Source organism: Micromesistius poutassou (genome assembly GCF_964030765.1).
Source record: "Micromesistius poutassou genome assembly, chromosome: 22".
NCBI classification, from domain to species: Eukaryota; Metazoa; Chordata; class Actinopteri; order Gadiformes; family Gadidae; genus Micromesistius; species Micromesistius poutassou.
The window spans coordinates 8228106-8251462 of NC_140292.1; the positions used below are offsets into that span (position 1 = coordinate 8228106).

General features: G+C 41.1%; 1 protein-coding gene and 1 pseudogene across 2 annotated transcripts; one reads left to right on the plus strand and one right to left on the minus strand.

Moving 5' to 3' along the window:
- Positions 1–798: 798 nt before the first annotated feature.
- LOC311367589 (myosin heavy chain, fast skeletal muscle-like) lies at positions 799–10645 on the plus strand (the record flags this gene model as incomplete). The annotated part of the gene is made up of 29 exons (XM_084486412.1): positions 799–900; positions 1188–1326; positions 1499–1617; positions 1704–1853; positions 1946–2116; positions 2204–2507; positions 3094–3211; positions 3330–3453; positions 3531–3667; positions 3752–4007; positions 4096–4338; positions 4457–4633; positions 4718–4863; positions 4952–5042; positions 5131–5520; positions 5604–5730; positions 5905–6023; positions 6129–6325; positions 6411–6594; positions 6694–6859; positions 6946–7070; positions 7174–7341; positions 7579–7782; positions 7890–8015; positions 8095–8265; positions 8347–8451; positions 8548–8643; positions 8771–8851; positions 10478–10645. 29 exons carry the CDS (start codon positions 799–801, stop codon positions 10643–10645), a joined length of 4704 nt encoding a protein of 1567 aa, XP_084342538.1.
- Positions 10646–16922: 6277 nt separating this feature from the next.
- On the minus strand, positions 16923–22530 carry LOC311367591 (annotated as a pseudogene). Its single transcript has 11 exons — positions 22500–22530; positions 19886–20023; positions 19417–19607; positions 19198–19334; positions 19009–19102; positions 18525–18859; positions 18277–18442; positions 18022–18138; positions 17913–17938; positions 17524–17746; positions 16923–16928 (listed from the first exon to the last, which is right to left on the minus strand). The product of its transcript is annotated as an uncharacterized misc_RNA (transcript).
- Between the last annotated feature and the right edge of the window lie 827 nt (positions 22531–23357).

Consider the following 23357-nt stretch of genomic DNA (forward strand, 5'->3'; position numbering starts at 1 on the left):
TCAGTGGCTACTGACAAGAAGAAGGAAAATGCTTCCAAGATTCAGGTATGCTTAAAAAAACATAAAATCAGTATTCTATATAAAAAATGTATCATCATAAATGACATGAAACACACCAGAGATGTAGCGATGCCCTGAGAACTGAGGATCAATACTGGAACTTTCATCATAGGGGTCACTGGAGGACCAGATTATTGCAGCCAATCCCCTGCTGGAGGCCTACGGTAATGCCAAGACTGTGAGAAATGACAACTCATCTCGTTTCGTAAGTACAAACTTAGTATGTCAAACAAATGAAATTACATACTTGATCTTTGACAAAAACTGAAATGAGGCTTTTCTACAGGGTAAATTCATCAGAATCCATTTCGGTGCAACTGGCAAACTGGCCAGTGCTGACATTGAGACATGTAAGTATCTTGTACCCAAATAACAATGAATTAACTCTCATTATGGGGGGAATAGTTTTTGATCTAGTAATGTGAATCAAAACTTTATACTATTATTTTATAACCGTGAAGATCTGCTGGAGAAGTCCCGAGTGACATTCCAGCTTCCCGATGAGAGAGGCTATCACATCTTCTACCAGATGATGACCAACCACAAACCTGAGATTATTGGTAAGATGGTTTAGTAGTGAGAAATAAATGTTGCAGTAAGATGTATTGTTGTTATATAGGGTTGCCTTTAACTTATCATTCAGGATTTTGAAGAAGAAAAATAACAATTTAAGGTTTCGATAGTCTCTAAAGTTTAAATTTGAATCATTAAAATGAATATATTATATTTTCTGCAGAAATGACCCTCATCACGACCAACCCCTACGACTTCCCCATGTGCAGTCAGGGTCAGATCACTGTGGCCAGCATTGATGACAAAGAGGAGCTGGATGCTACTGATGTGAGTCAATGTTTACAACTACCGTAGGTAGCAATTTTAACAGGCAGTGACTAACCGGGACCCAAAAATGTCTTTGAGCCGATCAGAAAACTAGGAGGGCTTTAACTCAGTGTTACAGCATGCCAAATCTACTGAATGGTTGCCGCTCAAGCTCAGTTCGCTCTGCTCTGTCTGCATACAGCAGATTCAAGAAAGCGCTGTATGTTTCTAACCAAGGTAGAGTTAATAGAGACTCTTCGAATATTCTTTGAATTAACTTTCATGTTATATACTTTGTTTTCCTACAGGATGCTATTGATGTTTTGGGTTTCAATAATGAGGAGAAGATGGCCATCTACAAGTTTACTGGTGCTGTGCTTCATCACGGTAACATGAAGTTCAAGCAGAAGCAGCGTGAGGAGCAGGCTGAGCCTGATGGCACAGAGGGTGAGTTTTTTTAATATATTTTTTTTAAAACAACCACTGGACATTTCCAAAGTCCAGGTGTGCAGCAAAAAGTCGTATTCACAATGTGTAAATATGTGTAGCAATTATTCAATTTCTACTACACTGTCATACTTTTTTGTTGTATTTTTTTTTTTTCATATAAACAATTTAGAGGCTGACAAAGTTTCCTACCTACTTGGTCTCAACTCTGCTGACATGCTCAAGGGTTTGTGCTACCCCAGAGTGAAGGTCGGAAATGAGTTTGTCACTAAGGGGCAGACAGTACCTCAGGTATGTAAATACAATGGAATAACTATCAAAAAGTAATTGTAATAGTAGTAATTTGTATGTATATCTAATCTCCCACCCTGCTCTAGGTATATAACTCAGTGAGTGCCCTGGGCAAGTCCATCTATGAGAGGATGTTCTTGTGGATGGTCATCCGTATCAACCAGATGCTGGACACCAAGCAAGCAAGATCATCCTATATTGGTGTGCTGGATATTGCTGGTTTTGAGATCTTTGATGTAAGATTGCATTTCTTATTAAAAAAAAAAATCCCTGGCTAAAATCAGTGTCTCAGTGGATGAACATTTGCTAAACTAATGTTCTCTTACAGTACAACAGTATGGAGCAGCTGTGCATCAACTTCACCAATGAGAAGCTGCAACAGTTCTTTAACCACCACATGTTCGTCCTGGAGCAAGAGGAGTACAAGAAGGAGGGTATTATCTGGGAGTTCATTGACTTCGGCATGGACTTGGCTGCCTGCATTGAGCTTATTGAGAAGGTAAACATGACTAACAAAATATGACTTTTTTCAGCGTGATTGAAAACTAGCTTATCATAATGTTTCCTAATATTTCTTTCTGAATAGCCAATGGGCATCTTCTCCATCCTTGAAGAGGAGTGCATGTTCCCCAAAGCCTCAGACACTTCCTTCAAGAACAAGCTGTATGAACAGCATCTTGGCAAAAACAAAGCATTTGAGAAGCCCAAGCCGGGAAAGGGCAAGGTTGAAGCTGACTTCGCCATGGTGCATTATGCTGGTACCGTGGCCTACAGCGTCGCGGGCTGGCTGGACAAGAACAAGGATCCCCTGAATGACTCTGTTATTGGACTGTACCAGAAGTCCTCAAACAAACTGCTGCCTGTCCTGTATCCAGCTGTTGCTGCTGAAGGTACAATATATGTTTGAGGTCTTGAGTATTAAGACTTTGTATATTTCAACGTTACTATGGAATTGTAACTCATTTTAAGCATTTAAATCATCATTATTTAAAATAATGGTGATATAGATGCTGGCTCCAAAAAAGAGGGCAAAAAGAAGGGTGGTTCCAGCCATTTATTGCCTCTATTTTATAAACAAAAACGTGAAAAATGTTGCTAATTACCAATCATCTAAAACAGAGACTGGGGGTGCAAAGAAGGGAGGCAAAAAGAAGGGTGGTTCCATGCAGACTGTGTCGTCACAGTTCAGGGTAAGCATTGCACATTGAGAAAACTGAAGTTAATTTGTGAAATACATTTATTCGTAGTTGCTTTTAATTCAAATGTATATCTTACGTGAACAGGACAATTTGGGCAAGCTGATGACCAATTTGAGGAGCACCCATCCTCACTTTGTGCGTTGTCTCATTCCCAATGAGTCAAAAGTTCCAGGTAATAAATCTTCAAATACTCTCTAAATTTCAGGTTGGCGTTGTAGTAGAATATAGCAAAATTAATGACATATTTTAAAAGTCTGAAATCTATAACATTTCACAGGAATGATGGAGAACCACCTGGTTATCCACCAGCTGAGGTGTAACGGTGTGCTGGAGGGCATCAGAATCTGCAGAAAGGGCTTCCCCAGCAGAATCCTCTACGCTGACTTCAAGCAGAGGTATTAACTCTTTGACAGAAAAATTATATTGTCATAATTATACAATAACTTAATTTATATATTTAGAACTTCTTTATATACACCTTTCTTTTAAACACTTAACATTGCACTCCTACAGATACAAAGTACTGAATGCCAGTGTCATTCCGGAGGGACAGTTCATTGACAACAAGAAGGCTTCTGAGAAACTGCTTGGGTCCATTGATGTGCCTCACGACGAGTACAAATTCGGACACACCAAGGTATGTTTATTGTTGTCAATACATATTTGTATTTGATTGAAAGTTACTCTCTGACTAGATGTTTTTCTTACCTTAAGGTGTTCTTCAAAGCTGGTCTTCTGGGTACTCTTGAGGAGTTGCGAGATGAGAAGCTGGCATCTTTGGTCGGAATGATTCAGGCTCTCTGTCGTGCTTACCTCATGAGGAAGGAGTATGTGAAGATGACAGCTACAAGGTATGTTTCAAAAGATACATAGGAAGATATGCTATTTTGTAAAATCAATAATTGTTTATTAAATGGACTGCCTTTGCACCACAGGGAAGCTGTTTACACTATTCAGTACAACATCCGCTCATTCATGAATGTCAAAACCTGGCCATGGATGAAGGTGTACTACAAGATCAAACCTCTTCTGAAGAGTGCTGAAACTGAGAAGGAGCTCTCTGCGATGAAGGAGAACTATGAGAAGATGAAGACAGACCTGGCCACTGCCCTGGCCAAGAAGAAGGAACTTGAGGAGAAGTTGGTTTCTCTACTGCAGGAGAAGAATGATCTTGCTCTGCAAGTGGCCTCTGTGAGTAAAAATATTTATTTGTCTCAACATGAACACACAATGAGATACATGTGATATGACATTTGATATGACGACACATTTTAAACAGGATGGAGATAATCTGAATGATGCGGAAGAGAGGTGTGAGGGACTCATCAAGAGTAAGATCCAGCTGGAGGCCAGACTCAAGGAGACAACAGAGAGACTGGAGGATGAAGAGGAAATGAATGCTGAGCTGACTGCCAAGAAGAGGAAACTGGAAGATGAATGCTCTGAGCTCAAGAAGGACATTGATGACCTGGAACTCACGTTGGCCAAAGTGGAGAAGGAGAAGCATGCCACTGAGAACAAGGTTTGCAAAAATGTTTGCACAATACGAACATCATCAATATCGTCCAAACCGTTCTCAATAGTATAAGGGTAGTACTTTACTTATGAGCAAGTATGACACGTTGTTATGTTATGTTTAGGTGAAGAACCTTACAGAGGAGATGGCCTCTCAGGATGAGAGCGTTTCTAAGCTGACAAAGGAGAAGAAAGCCCTCCAAGAGGCACATCAGCAGACCCTTGATGACCTGCAGGCAGAGGAAGACAAAGTCAACACTCTAACCAAGGCTAAGACCAAGCTTGAACAGCAAGTGGATGATGTGAGGTTCCTTTTTTTATGACATGCATGAAAAAACATGTTACATCTTCTGAAATGTAATCAAATAAAATATATTTTATTGCAGCTTGAAGGTTCTCTGGAGCAAGAGAAAAAACTCCGTATGGACCTTGAGCGAGCCAAGCGAAAGCTTGAGGGTGACCTGAAATTGGCTCAGGAATCCATAATGGATCTAGAGAACGACAAACAGCAGTCTGATGAGAAACTCAAAAAGTAATGTGATTAAACAAAATCTTGCTTTTTATTAAAATGATTCACAAGGAGTATGTTATTAAGTTGTGTTGTATTGTTTCATCATCAGGAAGGACTTTGAGACCAGTCAGCTTCTAAGCAAGATTGAGGATGAGCAGTCCCTGGGCGCTCAGCTTCAGAAGAAGATCAAGGAGCTTCAAGTAAGACAATTTATATTACAATCCCACATCAATGTACCATAAATATTAGTACGTTTTTACAAAATATTATGTATTCCTTACTAATTAGGCCCGTATTGAAGAGCTGGAGGAAGAGATTGAGGCTGAGCGTGCTGCTCGTGCCAAGGTTGAGAAGCAGAGAGCTGATCTCTCCAGAGAACTTGAAGAGATCAGTGAGAGGCTTGAGGAGGCTGGTGGAGCCACTGCTGCTCAGATTGAGATGAACAAGAAGCGTGAGGCTGAGTTCCAGAAGCTGCGTCGTGACCTTGAGGAGTCCACCCTGCAGCATGAAGCCACTGCTGCTGCTCTTCGTAAGAAGCAGGCTGACAGTGTAGCAGAGCTGGGAGAGCAGATTGACAACCTCCAGCGTGTCAAGCAGAAGCTTGAGAAGGAGAAGAGCGAGTACAAGATGGAGATTGACGACCTCTCAAGCAACATGGAGGCAGTTGCTAAGTCCAAGGTGAAATAAAATACAATATTACAATTCATACTATATAATCTGTATAGGAAACCACTTGTGTTAACAAGTAAAACAATCACCAGGGAAATCTGGAGAAGATGTGCCGTACCCTTGAGGACCAGCTGAGTGAAATCAAGGCTAAGAGTGATGAGAATGCTCGCCAGATAAATGACATCAGTGCTCAGAGAGCAAGGCTGTTGACAGAGAATGGTTAGTATTCACAATTACTTAAAAACAACCCTGAATATTAGAATAGCCCTAACCATAACCATAAATAACCTCAATGCTGACCTCCAACAAATGCAACCCAACCTTATTCATATATTTAGGGAATAAATGTGGTATTGTTATATTTTATAGTGAACAATTTATGTCATCACCTAGGTGAGTTTGGTCGTCAGCTCGAGGAGAAAGAGGGTCTCGTCTCCCAGCTTACCAGAGGCAAGCAGGCCTTTACTCAGCAGATTGAGGAGCTGAAGAGGCTAAATGAGGAAGAAGTCAAGGTAAACCCTAATTTTTTATCATTTAATATCATGGTTCCATTATGTCATTGTAGGTTCTACATTTTTCAGTTTAAATGTGTTAATTAAGTTAATCACCTTTTGCAGGCCAAGAATGCTCTCGCTCATGGTGTGCAATCAGCCCGCCATGACTGTGACCTTCTGAGGGAGCAGTTTGAGGAGGAGCAGGAGGCCAAGGCTGAGCTGCAGCGTGGAATGTCCAAGGCCAACGGTGAGGTGGCTCAGTGGAGGACCAAGTATGAAACTGATGCTATCCAGCGCACGGAGGAGCTTGAGGAGTCCAAGTGAGTGAAATACTTAATACTTTGGCTAAAGTAGACATTATACTCGATGAATGTCCACAAATTAAACCATATGATACTTTAACAGGAAAAAGCTTGCCCAGCGCCTTCAGGAGGCTGAGGAACAGATTGAGGCTGTGAACTCAAAGTGTGCCTCTCTGGAGAAGACCAAACAGAGACTCCAGGGTGAGGTGGAGGATCTCATGATTGATGTGGAGAGGGCCAATGGACTGGCTGCCAACCTTGACAAGAAGCAGAGGAACTTTGACAAGGTGTGTTGTCATTCATTGAGATGGCAGTTTAAATTGTATTATCATTTGACATTTCTTCAAGTGATTAACATGTACCGCTTTATTAACATTATTGTGCAGGTTTTGGCTGACTGGAAGCAGAAATATGAGGAGGGCCAGGCAGAGCTTGAAGGAACTCAGAAAGAGGCTCGTTCTCTTAGCACTGAACTTTTCAAGATGAAGAACTCCTATGAAGAAGCTCTGGATCAGCTGGAGACCCTGAAGCGCGAAAACAAGAACCTTCAACGTGAGTTTATGCTCAGTGATATTTACAGCACTAGTATGTGGATAAGAAATGCAAACCATACTTAAACACATGAAATTGCTCTGCAGAGGAGATTTCCGATCTGACTGAACAAATCGGTGAGACTGGAAAGAGCATCCATGAGCTGGAGAAGTCCAAGAAGCAGGTGGAGACAGAGAAGAGTGAGATCCAGACAGCCCTTGAGGAAGCTGAGGTGATGATCATTAAAAATTACATTTTCGTGCAGCTATCCTTTTTTATTAGGAAATTGAATTTGTCCTTTCAATTAAATATTCTAACATTGTTTTATAATTTAGGGTACTCTGGAGCATGAAGAGTCCAAGATTCTGCGTGTCCAGCTGGAGCTCAACCAGATTAAGGGTGAGGTCGACAGGAAGCTGGCTGAGAAGGATGAGGAGATGGAGCAGATCAAGAGGAACAGCCTGAGGGTCACTGACTCCATGCAGAGCACACTGGACTCTGAGGTCAGGAGCAGGAATGATGCCCTGAGAATCAAGAAGAAGATGGAGGGTGATCTGAATGAGATGGAGATCCAGCTGAGTCATGCCAACCGCCAGGCTGCTGAGGCCCAGAAGCAGCTAAGGAATGTCCAGGGACAACTGAAGGTATGAGACAGAAGTAAAGTAAAATGTAGCACAATTAAAATATAGTTGCTTTTATATCTTGTTGTGACCTTTTCACTTCTGTTTTCATCATTTTAGGATGCCCAACTGCATCTTGATGATGCTGTCAGAGGAGGTGAAGACCTGAAGGAGCAGGCTGCCATGGTGGACCGTAGGAACGGTCTCATGGTGGCTGAAATTGAGGAGCTGAGGGCGGCTCTGGAACAGACAGAGAGAGGCCGCAAAGTTGCTGAGCAAGAGCTGATTGATGCCAGTGAGCGCGTTGGACTTCTGCACTCTCAGGTAAACAAACAAACATATTCTTCCAAGAAATGCTCCCAAGTTTCCTAAAATATTTAGCAAGATTATATGTGTGTCATAAACATTGCAAACATTGACATTTATTTTAGAATACAAGTCTTCTGAACACAAAGAAGAAGATTGAGACTGACCTGGTCCAAGTCCAGGGTGAGGTGGACGACACCGTCCAGGAAGCCAGGAATGCTGAAGAGAAGGCCAAGAAGGCCATCACTGATGTAGGTTTGCTATTATTTGTTAATTCATTGAATTGGACATTGCTTGAACTCTCGATTAATATGTTATATTTTATATTAGGCTGCCATGATGGCTGAGGAACTGAAGAAAGAGCAAGATACTAGCTCTCACCTGGAGAGGATGAAGAAGAACCTGGAGGTCACAGTGAAAGACCTGCAGCATCGCCTGGATGAGGCTGAGAACCTGGCCATGAAGGGTGGCAAGAAGCAGCTCCAGAAACTGGAGTCCAGAGTAAGATACTGTCACACATGGATGTATTTACAGTTACAGCATAATAAGAGTATATTCATTGAAAAGATTTGATTTCTTAAGGTGCGTGAGCTGGAAACAGAGGTTGAGGGTGAACAGAGACGTGGAGTAGATGCTGTTAAGGGTGTCCGGAAATATGAGAGGAGAGTGAAGGAACTCACCTACCAGGTATGCCAGCTTATATTGAAAATAATATTTAAATCCATGAATATCAGAAAAGATTACAATCAAGAGTCTGGGGCGTAAACATTTGCATTACTTTAGACTGAGGAGGATAAGAAGAATGGTGCCAGACTCCAGGATCTTGTTGATAAGCTGCAGCTGAAGGTGAAGGCTTACAAGAGGCAGTCTGAGGAAGCGGTAAGTAGAAACGACATCCGGTTGTTGCATCAATTTTGGTACTTCTTATTTAAACAAAATATGTATGTTCCTACAGGAGGAGCAGGCCAACTCTTACCTGTCCAAGTGCAGGAAGGTTCAACATGAGTTGGAGGAGGCTGAGGAACGTGCTGACATCGCTGAGACTCAAGTCAACAAGCTGAGGTCTAAGAGCCGTGATGGTGGCAAGGTAAGTTCATCACTGTATAATGATGTGTTCGAGATGCATCGTACACCACCCGCACAAGTTGCTCTTGTGATGTAAATTCTTGGCTTGTAGCACTTATAGCGCAGCCATCTTATTTGTCGAGTCATACGGTCAACCTCACTGAACTTGGTGGACTCTCAGAATCCCGAGATATTATGACCAAAAGGGGGAGTGCTTCAGTTAAATTACGCAAGAAAGCTGGGAGATTTCCCACTTTGCAATTCGTGCGGATGGTGTACGAGGCATCTCGAACAAACCATAAGCCCATTGACACGAAGAAATGAAAGAAATGAGAAATGAAATGCAAACAAAAATGCTTGTTGGTTTAATGTTTTTCTTTTTTTCTCTTCCCCAGGGAAAGGAGGCAGCTGAATAAGATGTAATGCATCATTGTACATTTAGAAAGGCATGTCATAAAATATGACTTCTTGTTTATAGTAAATTATGAGCTGCAATAAAATATTATTACAAAGCATATTTTTTTTGTTGGTAGTTTTACTTACACTTTCAATTACTTTATTAGTTTGAGTGAAAATGGGCCATTCATCACCATTTCACCCACTTTTGAATTTTAATCTGATCAGTCAATATTAATGACACTCATGAATACAGAATTGTACAAATAAGCACAACTCAGGAATGGGTACTATGAAATACATTATAACAGAAATATATGTACATTCATCAGTTGTTTAATCATTCAAAGTTGTGCCGTGCAGGGTTTACTGTACATTTAAGAGATGAGATATTTTCATATTGGGGAACAAACAACCAAAAAGCACTTTCTGAAACTAAATGGGGTAGTGATCCTTTTACCTGAGAACAACAAGAAGTACTGTATCCATTAAGGATCTGCTTTATTATGTTAACCATTATTGAGTTTGACACTTTAGAATGATACAATCATTTACCATTAATTAATATTAGTTAATGCAGAAGAAAACATTCACTCACAGTTATTAAAGGTCCCATGGCATGCTATTTTATGGATGCTTTAATATAGGTGTTAGTGGGCCCCTAATACAGTACTTGAAGACGTTCAAGAAATTCAGCCTTGGTGCTTGGTGCAGAGTTACAGCCACTACGAGCCAGTCCCACAATGAGCTCTCCACAAAGGTGCCGTTCTTTGATGCGGGTCAAGGTGGAGGGTGGGGGTATGGCCCTGAGCAGCTTGCGGCCACGGTACCATGCGCTAGCGTTTACAGTGGAACACTGAACACTCTGGGTGCTGGGTGCTGCGGCGGGAGTCCTGGAGCTCTATATCTAAATAATATCATATTATATTTAGATATCTATATAATACAATATATATTATCATGGTCAAAAGCAGTTTGCGCCTCCGAATGATATTATGAATATCAAACGACTGCGTCGGGTTCTCAGTCGCCTCTGGTTCTTCCACTTCCACATATTAAGTACAGACTGAACCGCGAAATGGAGGAGAAAGGGATTGTTGCCCGCAATTGTTGCCCGGGGTTGTCTGCGTCGGGTTGGTTGAGAAGGAATTGGGAACTGCGACATGGAGGAGAAAAGGATTGTTGCCCAGGATTGTCCGTCGGAGCCCCACTGCCTGCTGAACGCTGGCCACCCCCGGGGCTGCCTGCCCAGCCCCGCAGCCCGCTGAATGCTGGCCGCCCCCGGGGCTGCCCGCTACCGCGGTCCGTTGGAGCCCCCCTGCCCGCTGAACGCTGGCCGCCCCCGGGGCTGTCCGCCAAGCCCTGCTGCCCGCTGCCCCCTACCACGGCAGCGGTCCGTCTGAGCCCTGCTGCTTGCTGAACGCTGGCCGCCACCGGGGCTGCCCGCCCAGCCCCACTACTGCAGCAGCGGTCCGTCGGAGCCCCGCTGCCCGCTCAACGCTGCCTGCCCAGCCCCGCTGCCCGCTACAGCAGGGCTCCGACGGACAATCCTAAATCCATAAAGTGAAATTTTCATGCCATGGGACCTTTAAAATTAACTAATGGCTAGTAATCATTTACTAATGGTGTTCATGATGAATAAGGAATTTATGTAGTGTTTTTCATTTCATTTCATTGTTGTGAACAATCAAAAGTAGATTATGCATACAGTACATGTCATTTAACAGGCCAATGTTTTCAGTGGCAATCTTCCAACCAAACTAGCCTGAAGCCCCAATGACAGCATCAATTTTCCTCCAAATGTTGTCTTTTCTTTAAATTGTTCTCCTATAAACAATGAGTGAATCAGTGAATCACTCCTCAGTGATTCAAGACCCCTCCGCTTCACATTGGGATAGTGCTTCACTCTGCCAGGGTTTATTCATTGGCATTCTAACTGTTACCATAGTAAGGACAAAACTGCACACAGGGCCGGATTAAGTAATTTTGAGGCCTGGGGCTATTTACCAGGAGGAGGCCCCTATATCGCTCCGACGCACATGACACGCACACAAATCCTCGGCACGTGCACTGACACATCAGCGCTTTGTAGTCCACAGAACCACTCAATGAATATGATTCATAAAGCACGCTAGACAGTTTAAAGCCAAGGACAAAATGTATGTGCCATAACATACACTGTAGACTGTATAATAAACCAATAATGTTAATGTACACTGATTTAAATTTATCCTAAAGCAAAAACTAAATAGCCAGGGAATGACCATTATTACTCACAAACCGAAACAACACAAAAAGGCAGCCAGATATACCTAGGGCCCTATCTTGCGCCCGGCTCAATTGACTTTCTACACCGACGCATGTGTCGTTGCTAGTTTGCACCCGGCGCAAAGCTGATTTTCCCCCGCAGCAACCAGGTGCCACTACACTTGCGCCGGGAGAGGCGTGTCGGCAAAAAGCAGGGCCGTGTTCCGGCGCAAATTATACTATTTTACCGATCTAAGCAATGCGCCAGTACAATTGCACAACTGACCGGGAAATACCTAGTCTAAAGTCAGTGGTGGATAGCGCAGTTGGTGTTGCTATTTTGACATGCCATGGCAGGTCGGAACTGCAACATACGCTTACACACACACGTAGGCTATACACAGCACAAACATGCAAACGATTAGACCGATTTAAATATTATGATGTCAACGATTGTTCATGATTGAAACTGCATACAAATAGCATAGAGTGTGGAAACTTTTTTTTTTCCATAGGGGCTGCATGAATGAACACAGTAGAGTAGGCTATGCCATTTGTTTAAACAATAATAATAATAACAATAATAAACTCGAGCAAAGTATATTCCAGCCTCCCAAAACAAAATCTTGTTTTAAAATCTTGTGTAACAGCTGATACAGCGTTAAGTTATAATTTTAAATCAATGCATCTGCAAACACCGTACAGCAAACACATTTTCTTGACACAGACATCGTTTACAAGCCCATATCTTTCGGGATTGATGAAGATTTGATCGTGAGAAAACATATTTTTACCGCGAGTGAGTGTTTAAAACAATGAATGAATGCGGGTGATGCTTGGCGCTCGTGTGTGTGCGCACCCATGTGTTTAAACACACTCAAACTAAACACGTAACACATAATACAGTCCATGGCATGCATATAATGAACACAAGTCGATAACGATTATGTATACAATACTGGTAACAAACAATGTTTGTTAATGTATTGCCGCATATCATTAAATAGACCCACAGTTGCGGCCACAGGACCGCGTCCGCATATCATATATGTGTTAAGTTGTCTTTGCCACAATTTACATTACGACTCAGTGTTTCTGAAGTTGTAGAAGAAAACGCTATTCCATGTGTGAATTAGGCCTATTATTTGGCCATAAACTGAGCCATTTGAAGTTTGAAATTCATGTGGTCATGCATCTGTCTCAGTGGAGAATGCAAACGCGCTGTCAAAATATCAACTTGTCAAGTCGAATGCGCTGGCTCTTAAAGGGGATGGGAGATGGCACTCTCATTGTTACGCCCAAAACACACCTACAGGTTTCAGACCAACCCATTTTAGATTTGCGTTGGGCGCAAAGCTCATTTATCTCGCCGTCATAATAGCAACAGCGCCATAGAACCGCCCACAAAGCTACTTTGACTTTGCGCCTTGATGTCTGCGTTTTAGACCGTCTAACTAGGGCCCCTACAGTGCAAATGCAACATCTCCAGGGTAGAAAGAATTTGAATTAGCCCTACATACAAACAAACTATTTTACAATTAAGAGAGCCATAAAGTGTAGGCAGCGGGCGGCCTATATCAGGGAACAAACATTTGACTCACCATCACCATCATCAGTGATCTTAAAGCGCTCGTTTCATGCTCTTTCTCAATGCTAAATAATTAATGAGTTCTTCAAAGTCCAGTTGGTGCAGTAGGTCATGCTCTTTAGAGTGCAACAGTGTGGTTCTGGAAGTAAAAGTCCCATTCATTTTCTCCAGAGGTTTTGATTAAAAGCCATTATGTTGTAACCATCCAAAGTATACGTACCACACACCATTATATTGTGAATCGATGGTATGTCTTTGAAACCACTACACTACTCATAATCCTAAAGTGTAACATGACTGGTGAGGTGATGACTGGTGGAGCTCGCTGTTACCGTGGAAACGTTAACTGCACTTGCAAAAGTCAAGTCGTCCATGACTGCTCCTATTGTTTACCGCAGCAACCATGATTTCCCTTAGAATAATGGAAAGTTAGAGAGTTATTGTAAGAGCTTTAGAGGAAATGCGCTCTAGATGTTTTTTTTTTTTATATTGAATATATGATAAAAAAAAATAAATGTAAAAATATATGATATATCGGTAACCCTTCCTTTTACAGTCCGGTAATTACCAGCTAATTACCTGGTAATAAGATGTATTTACTAAGTAATAACCAGGTAATTAAATGTAATTAACTTGTAATTACCAACTACTTACCAGATAATTACCCAGTATTTACATTACATATTTATCTGTTAAATACCAACAAGTTACCTGATATTTACTAGATATTTTCCTGACATCTACCAGGTATTTACCCAATAATTATCTGGTAGATATCCTGCAATTGCATATTGTAGACAATAAACCCACTGAATGTGTCTATATGTGACTTTGTTAGGGTGATAATAACTTATGTTTACCTGGTACTTACCAGTATTTACTAGATATATACAGAAAACTACCAGGTATTTATCCAGGAATTATAGATTATGTATTACCAATTACCTTTGTAGTGACAGTGAGGGTAGTAATGACTGATATTTACCTGGTAATTACCCAGTATTTACTTGATAACTTGCAACTATTTACTAAGTAATTACTTTCTAATTACCCAGTAGTTACAATTTACCCAATAACCCCCATGTATTTATGCAGATATTAACTGGTATTTGCCCAGTAATTACAAATGTGTACCACGTACATTCCAAAACATTATCAGGTAAAACCCTGTGAATTACCCTGTAAGGAAGGTGGAACTGTACTGTAAAAGGAAGCGTGGTTTGTTTCAATGATATTACCATACACTTTCCTGGTAATTGTAGATTATAATCCTCTACCACCCATTAGGGTGTGTAGTTTTGAACATGGTATCTGGCAAAAACTCCCATATCTCCCTGATAATTATCAGGTTAATATCGGGGTGATATCGGAGTTTTACAGAGTAGTTACCCTGTTAGAGAGGTGGAATTGTACTGTAAAAGGAAGCGTGGTTTGTTTCAATGGTATTACCCTGAACTTTCTGTTACATAAAGATACAATGCATTTTGTTACACTCCTTCACACAACCTGTGACAAATATGCAAAAACAGGTGAACTGTCAAAGAGACTAATTTTAATCCTCTTAATCTGCAAAACTTAATGAGTGTAACTTCAAAACTCAATACATAAAGTGCAAAACAATGTCATAGCTTTTAAGTGTACTTGTATTTCAAAACAAGTAGGACATGTTTTAAAAAAAGTGCAAAAAGTGCAGTTGCATCTTGTATGGAATCTAACACCAAAAAAAGTGTCAGGGTCAGAAGAGGTAGAAAACACTGGTGTTAATTTAACACCTGTGGTATCAAATTTAACACCAGCAAAGAGTCTATATGCATCCACACTACCTGGTGTAAAAGTAACATTTCGGAGAGTGTTAAATGTTTAACACTCAATTTTAGTTAACTTAACACTATTTATTGTTAGAATTTAACACGGCACAACACTTTCAAGTGTTGTATTAACATTACACTGGTGTTAGTGTTAACATATAATGTTAAATTATAGGTGTTGGTGTTTTCCAACACCAAACCAAGTTTAGTCAATATTTCAGCATTTCATCACACAGCTCATTTCAGCATTTCATCACACAGATCAAATATAACAGCAGTAGGGCACAATATATGTTTGGTCATCATTTTCAGTTGAAAACTGCCAATCATGGGGTTTATAATAAATTAGATCGGACACGCATATGATCGTTAACACTTTCTCCCCTTCCCCAATTATGTATGCATTCAGGTGATCCTGAAAACACAAAGTGATAACCTTAGAGGTCAAAAAAAGTGCTTCGTCATCCTTGATAAAGATGTTGACAATTTTCCTGAAATCAGGCATTTCATTTTCAGTACCCACAGACAAACATTCCAATATGGTATGGCAATATTCAGTTCCATAGTTTTTCACCCAGGAAGAAGTGGCGACACTAGACCCATTACATTTTTCACAAGACCTCAAGACCTCACTGTATTCTAGATTACTAATTAAGACCTCCTTAACAGGACCAAACTGTAATCTTTGGAAATAAAAATTCCAATGAAAAGCTAATTGTTGTTGATGTTTTTTTACTAATGTTTTGGTGATGTTCTTAAAATTCTTCACAGACTTCTTAAAAAAGTTGTGCTTTCCTTCGAAACGCATACACCACATATGTAGGAGAGGCCCTATTTTCCTAATACATCTGGGGTAATGGATCATCAGATGATGCTTTGGAATCAGTCTCTTATCTGTAAACACAGACTTAAAAAGTTTGTGATGGTCAGAAATGAAATGCTTTAAGTAACGGGTCATACCATCTGTTATGATTGGGGAGAACACAATGTTGACAATTTGAATCAAAAGAAGAATTACACGCCAGTGACTATTGGCCGGATCAACTAGATCTCCAAAAATCAAAGGAGTGTTACGTAGGAGGCACCATGATTGAATAGCGTTGAGGCCAAGGTCATTGCTACCCTCATCAACTTTGAGGGCACTAGGTCTGTTCTTTCTCTCACTATATCCATAGTTAAAGCTCTGGATCCTTTCCCAAATGGTGTTTAAACTAATTGAATCCCTAACCAAGAACTGGAAAAGGAGCTTAAGCTCATACTGTACAACACCTTCAAGTAGGTCATGCACAACTGAATAATTGTCTGAGGAATGAAAAAACTGAAGTGCATTTAAAGATCAGCCCCTTTTAACGCCAAATGAGTGAATTAGTGTGGGATTTTGTGCCACTGTGTCGCAATGTTCTGCATAGAGCTCTTTTGTGCGAAGGATTAGGTCTGGGTCATCCTCACTGAATATAGACTGTAAACTTGTTTTGTCAGTTAAACAGAATCTGCAACAATAAGTTGCACTGAACGATTCAACCATACCAAAAAGGCCATGTACCGCCAAATGATCACCAGTGACCTGAATAACAGACCCCATCAAAGGTGTATCTGAAAAGGGCACCTGAATGCCCTGCGTCTCCAGAATTTTTAAATCATTAATAAGAGGCTGTAGGATTGGACCAAAACCATACTTCAAGTCCTCTGAATGAAAAAGTGCAACTAGATGAATGTTCATCCAAACAGAATTGAGCTTGGGTGGCAAATTTCTTAAAATAAAATAAACACAGCCAAGTTTATGTATTCCTTTTTTGGATCCAAGCGGATTGGCAGTTTCAAAATCATCATAATAAAGTTGGATCTGGAGCGCATATCTTTGCTGTGAAAACAAAGTATGATTTCTAAAGTATGAACCATCACTAATGTCTTTGAAAATGCCATCTTCATGAGGCTTTACTTGCTGAAAGCAGGAACTAAGTTCCTTATTAGTAAACATGGACTCAAGAGTTCCTAAAATTGGCACATACATGAACTTGTCATTGACTGGAACTTGACAATATACGCCTGTAGTTTTATCTCTGCGAGCATCATAACGCACACCAAGAACATTCTCAATTTGTTCAACAATTTTGCATTTTATTTTAAAATGTCTTTGCCTCTTTGTTTCTGTATTGAGGGGTGAAAATGGATTTTCAAGGTTCTTAAAACACTCTTTGGCTTTATCTAAGGCTTGTTCCGTCACCTCGGTTGAAAGACATTTAAGAACACTGTCCTGTGCTTGAATATGAACATCATTCAGAAGTTCCCCCATTGAACAAACCAAAGACTGAACAGTACTTTCAGCAACTCCAGATGCTTGCACTTGATTGATAATTGAGCTACACATATCCACCAACTGATTAACACAAACATTGTCCACCATGTCATCATTATTTGGACAATCGACAGGATCTGAAGTTAAACAGTGGCCATGAATTTTCTTTAAATGTTTCTTGAACCCACAATATGTGTAAAAAACAGATGAACACCCATGTTCCCCACATTTCAAACGTAATGACCTCCCTGGGTACAAAGCATGGCTGAATTTTAAATGCTGAAAAAGAACAGAACAATTTCTGTGGCCAACCTTGCAAATGTAACAATTGAACATGTTTACACGTTATTGATTCTCACTCTGATTTCCTTGACCCTTGGACTCTCCTTTGCAGTGGCCACATTGATGCCGTATATGGTTGTTTGGATGAAAGTGTAGAAGTTGAATAAGGCCTCATCATAGGACAGAGAAAACACAAAGTGCACCTTAATCAGTTCGTCAAAGGCCCCTACCGCAGTCGGCGACATGCAGGGAATGGGCTTGTGGTCCAGGATGATGTAAAATTTCTTCTTTTCTTCTTTTCTCCAACGCAGAGGAGGAAGGGTTGTGAGGATTCAACACCATGAAGGAAGGTTGCCATGCTTGTCCCAACCTAAGATTGAAGGATGAGATATTAGGAACAGTGATTTGAGTTTGCTCTCACACAAGTGATGAATGATGTATGCAATCAAAATGACTTTATTTTTACAATGTCTTGAGTGTTCCTTTTATTAGCTCTATGAGGGAGATCACACAGCTAGCAAACAGTGAGAATCAATGTAATGTTACGAGAAGTAAAACATCTGTCAACAACATACCTTCATGAATTTGAGCACATGGTCAGCAGCTTCAGAAGTACTGATGTCTTTTTCCTTTTGCGGTTGAAGGCAAGAGATGAACGAGTAGGAGGATAGCAGCCAAGTCACTGTCCCATCCTAGTGGACACACACACACACACACACACACACACACACACACACACACACACACACACACACACACACACACACACACACACACACACACACACACACACACACTACTCTTCAAAGCAAACATCCATAAACACTTACCACATTCACTTGCTTCTTCCTGCGCAAACAGAAGGTCATCCAGATGAGTGCCAGGGCGAAGGCTTTTGCAGACAGTGATGACCCTAGCCTTGTAGAAAGTTGGCCATTTTGCAATGAACTTGCCAGAGACATCCTCTCCAAAGAGCTTGGAGAAGTCTTGGTCAATCTAAGACAAAGAAAAGCATATTAAAAACACAACACTATATGTCTACACTATATATCTATCAATTGTTGTCAAGTTCATCTACTTCTTCTTCTGGTGTATCCAAGAATCATGGGAAGTGATCTAGGACAAGGACGAGGACTGGTCAGGATTGTGTAGCATCTTCTGTCTATGCTTGAATGTTGCCTTCATTTTCTCTTTGACAACTGGCTGGTCCACCGAATGTTTCATGATGGACATTGCCTCCATGCATTCATCACCCGATAGCTGTTCAGATGCTGAGGTCTCTCGCAGAACCTTCGGGCCACCTTCATAAGCAGGCCTGGCATTCGTGTCGGATTTGCTTGTACTGTTGCGCTGAACGGTTTTCAATCTATAGGCCAGGTAACCTTGACCACTGCGAGGATCATAGTAATACTCCTGTCATATAAGAAAACACATTGTAAGAAGACACATCATATACAAGACAAATTCTTGAGAAAAAAACAATTAACATTTCATAATTAAGTCTGTTCCCTATACATGTGCAAACAAACCAACTTCAGGGGTTTCTGCAACTTAATACTCACATAACCAGTTGGTGAGTCCTTATCTTTCAGATTGGGGAAGAAAGTGACAAATACGAGAGCATAGGTAATGCAGACATTAACTGGAGGGATCCTCCTACACCACAGCAGATAGAAATAACATTCAATTGTACATTTAGTTTAGAGAAACATGAACATGTGTAAAAGGTTGAGAACATGACAAATACTAACCCATGTCTCTCAATCATATCTGACACCAAGATGTTGACAAGTTTCTTTCTTGTAGAATTAGACAGGCCCTTAGTTTGGTTATACTCTTTGCATACATCTTGACCCCCTGGTTTCTGACTCAGAGCATTAGAAACAATCTGCAACAGAGATCCCATGTCAGCCCGCTACTAATTATGAAAATAGATCCAACATTCTACCAGTAACCTAAAATCAACTCACATCTATTGCCATGTTACGGTCAGGTGGTCCCTCAGTCGTTTGTCGCTTTTTCCATGCTTTTGGGCTCACCGTTGAAGCTGTACTCACTGTGGAGTTCACAGACTCGACTGATGAAGATGACCTCACAGGCTGGAATGGTGAGGATGACCCCTCTTCTGAGCAGAATTAGGCATCTGACACCTCGCTCTCAGCTAAGGGGACAGGGGCAGAAGTTCAGTGCAATACATTTTCACTTCAATAATAATACATTTCTCAAGACAAGGCATTCTTTGTGGTGATACAAGTCCATAGATTTATGCTCCAGCACATCCACCACTATACTAAATGAATAGTGGTACATTGCTGTTAGTTACTTCTTACTGACAAATGCACTTGATAAAAACATCTGCTAAATGCTTAAAATAAGACAATGAAAATGCAATAAATTGAATAGATGCAATGCATTCATGTACACAACACAATTTCTTACAAGAGAGCTCAGTGGACACCTTGAAAGATACTGTAGCAGATGTCAGTAGTTCGTTGAATATATCAGAATCCACATTGACCCCAGAGGAATCCTTCAGGTCCACATCAGCTCCATTCAGCAAATTAAATTTAGCTGAAACTGAAATTTTTTTATGGCTTAATCAAATCCTTTAATGTGAACACAGAACAAAGATATCTAATAAAATATTCAAGATGAAGCACTAATGCACAGCCAAACGCACAAGACATGTGTTTTCACAAACACATGCGTTTTCACAAACACATGCGTTTTCACAAAAAAATCGGGACCGTGTGGACGAGGCCGAAGTCATCCCCCAGAATATCTATATTTCCACCAGCCAAGAATGAATGTAATTGCTGTAATACACAGAAATGTTTTTAGTTCCAGTCTTGCTTGGCTGTTTCTCCAACTTTGAGTGTCTTGGTCTTATTTTAAATGGTCCTCATTTATACAGCGCTTTTATCCAAAGTGCTTTACACTGTTGACTGACATTCACCCATTCACACACCGACGGCGGAGTCAACCACGCAGGGCGACAGCCAACACATCAGGAGCAATTAGGGTGAGGCGTCTTGCTCAGGGACACCACGACACTCTAGGAGGAGCCGGGGATCGAAACAGCAACTTTCCCGTTACCAGCCAACCCGCTCTTCCTCCTGAGCTAATGCCGCCCCCCCCATTTTAAACAATATGTTGCCCACTCTGTGTTTTAATATACAGACCCCCTTAACTTAATTCTGGTTTTATTCAAGAATTGTCTGACCTTTTCTAAGTCATTGTTAGAATATGACAGAGTCCTTATTCTTCGTGATTTTAATATCCATGTGTCCATCCATTTGTAGGGACGTTGATTCCACCTTGTTCCGCTCAGCTGACCGCAACCGGTGCATCGCTGACCGCCACCGGTCCCAGCCCTCCAACTACCTCCCGGTGCAGAGGGTTTGGCTTTCCTCAAGTGAACTACCCATGAAGACATTTTCCAAGGAACTCACCCCCCATTATGTGGGCCCTATTTGATTGACTAACATAAACCCCACAGTGGTCAGACTCAAGTTGCCTTCCAATATGAAGGTTCATCCCACCTTCCATGTTTCTCAGTTAATGCCTGTTTCCACCAGCCCTCTGTCCCCCCCAGCTCCTCCACCCCCGTATCATCTTACCAATACTTTTGGGAGGGTTAATGCTCTGAGGAGTGTAGCTGGGTGCCCCGCAGCAACATCTTGGATGCGTCCTTGGTCCGGGATTTCCATGAGGCGCACCCAGATAGACCTGTTGGGTGGCGCCCATTGAGGGAGGATAATGTTATGGCCGTGTCCGTACCCAGCAGATGCTTTGCTCTGTCTCCCCCTCTTGGTGCCTTATGGGCACCAAGAGGCTCTACACCTGTTGGACATGCACACCAGCCATCCATCATCCTCATCATCCTGCACTACTTCAACCCCGGTTCTTCACCCACTCAGATCGTTGTTTCAACCACAGTGGTAGATAACCAGTGTTGGGGTAGTTACTCCAAAAAAGTAATTAGCTACTTATTACAAGTTAATTTTGTAAATTGTAATGAGATTACTTTACTCGTTACTTGAAAAAAAAAAAAAAAAAAAAAAAACTTTACTCGTTACTTTGAAAAGTAACTTCACTACTTATTACATTCAATAAAAAATATAAAAATAAAGGTCACTTTATCCCCTACAATTAAAACAGAAATGCAAAAATGAAAAAATATAAAGAGGGCATTTTGGGGGGGCCTTCTATGGGGCCTGGGGCTTGCCTGGGGCTTGCCTGGGGCTCCAGGCAAGTGCCTGGTTTGCCTAATAGCAGCTTACGGCCCGCCCCTGCTGTTAACTTCATGCAATGGTTCAAAGGCTGAATGAACCTGATCTATTTCGCAAGCTATGACATTGTGTCTTCCTCTCACCCTCTTGCAGGCAAGAGCAGCCTTCTCTCGTTTAAAACTATGCTGTCTATCCAGTGCACCGTCATTCCTAAATAACTTTTGTTGTTGGCGGACCAAATGTCCGTATTTTTCTAAATCAGGGTTGCGACAGTTGATAGACGACTGTCGCCTGGGCATAGAGTGCATTTGACTCGAATATTTTTGTCCTTTCAAGTTATAAACTGAAAGTAATCACCACTGGCCGAAACCCCCTGTCTCCGTCTCAGTCTCTATCTCCATTTCCCTCTCTCCTTTGCACCAGCAGCTACGTCACTCAAATAGATTGCTATGGCAACGTGCCGAGGCAAGCAGCACACACACAGGCAGCACATACACAGGCAGCACGCATGCATGCACCACTTAAACAGATCAGAACTTTACACACAGGCAAACACTGCTTGGGTAACGCAGGAACGCGTGTTCCTATAGTCTAGTAAAGTAGTGTAGTTACCGATATTTTTAGTGTAATGCGTTACTTTACTTCATTACCCCCAACACTGTAGATAACCAGTCTCGGCATTAGTGAATTTTTTATTTCTAAATTAATTTTGTGTTCCATGTTTCCTCCTGTTCATAATCTGTTGCCTCAATTCCTTGCCTCAGGATCACCAGCCCCGTACCTGCCTGCCATCCATCCTGTGTGCTCATCTACCTGCCTACCTGCCAGTAGCGTTGCCTGCCTGTCATCCATCCGTGCCTGTCTACCTCCTGTTTATTCTCTACTGCTCACATCATCTACAATAAATCTCTGGTTTAATTCAACCTCCATTGTCTGCGTCTGCACTTGGGTTCCCCCCGTTCGGTCATAACATGGTGCCGGCAAAGTTTGTTTCAAAAGTTTTGTTTTTTGTTTATGCTAAAATAATTCTACACATTTTGAACTTCAAGATCTTATTACAGTTTTAACAAGAGCTGTGTTTTTATTTGTTTTGATTCATTCCTTCTCTATCTCAAAATAACAGAATTTTGCTTGGACATATAAAACACATTTTTAGTTTGCTGAATTAGATATACAGATTAAAACTGATCATTTTATCAACAAAAGCTTAGTGTTAGAGCAACAGAATAGTTAAGAAAATATATAGAACTTGGGTTTGTTGTTTTTGTTTAGGATTTTTTTTACATTTGCATGTATTTAATAAATAAAATTGTTTTCAAAAATACAATCTATAATGGATCTCCACTTCCATTCTACATTTTTCAGCAAACCAAGGCACTTGACAAGTAGACGCAATACATATAGTGATGGGTTTTAAATCTCAAAAATCCTATTTACATGCTGTACTGCAACACTACACCCATAGAAAGAGATCAGGTTTCCCCATTGAAGCACAAAGTCGTGTGCTTTGTAAGCAGTAAACATCCTGTTAAGGTCTTAATAGTGGAAACCTGTTACCACCTCATATTTATAGATTTAGACTTCTAGATGTGACATTCTTGATGTTAAAGTATCTTTATGAAAGGTGAAATATATAAAAAGGCAACTTCAAAGAGTGATGGGAAGAAATAAAAAAAACT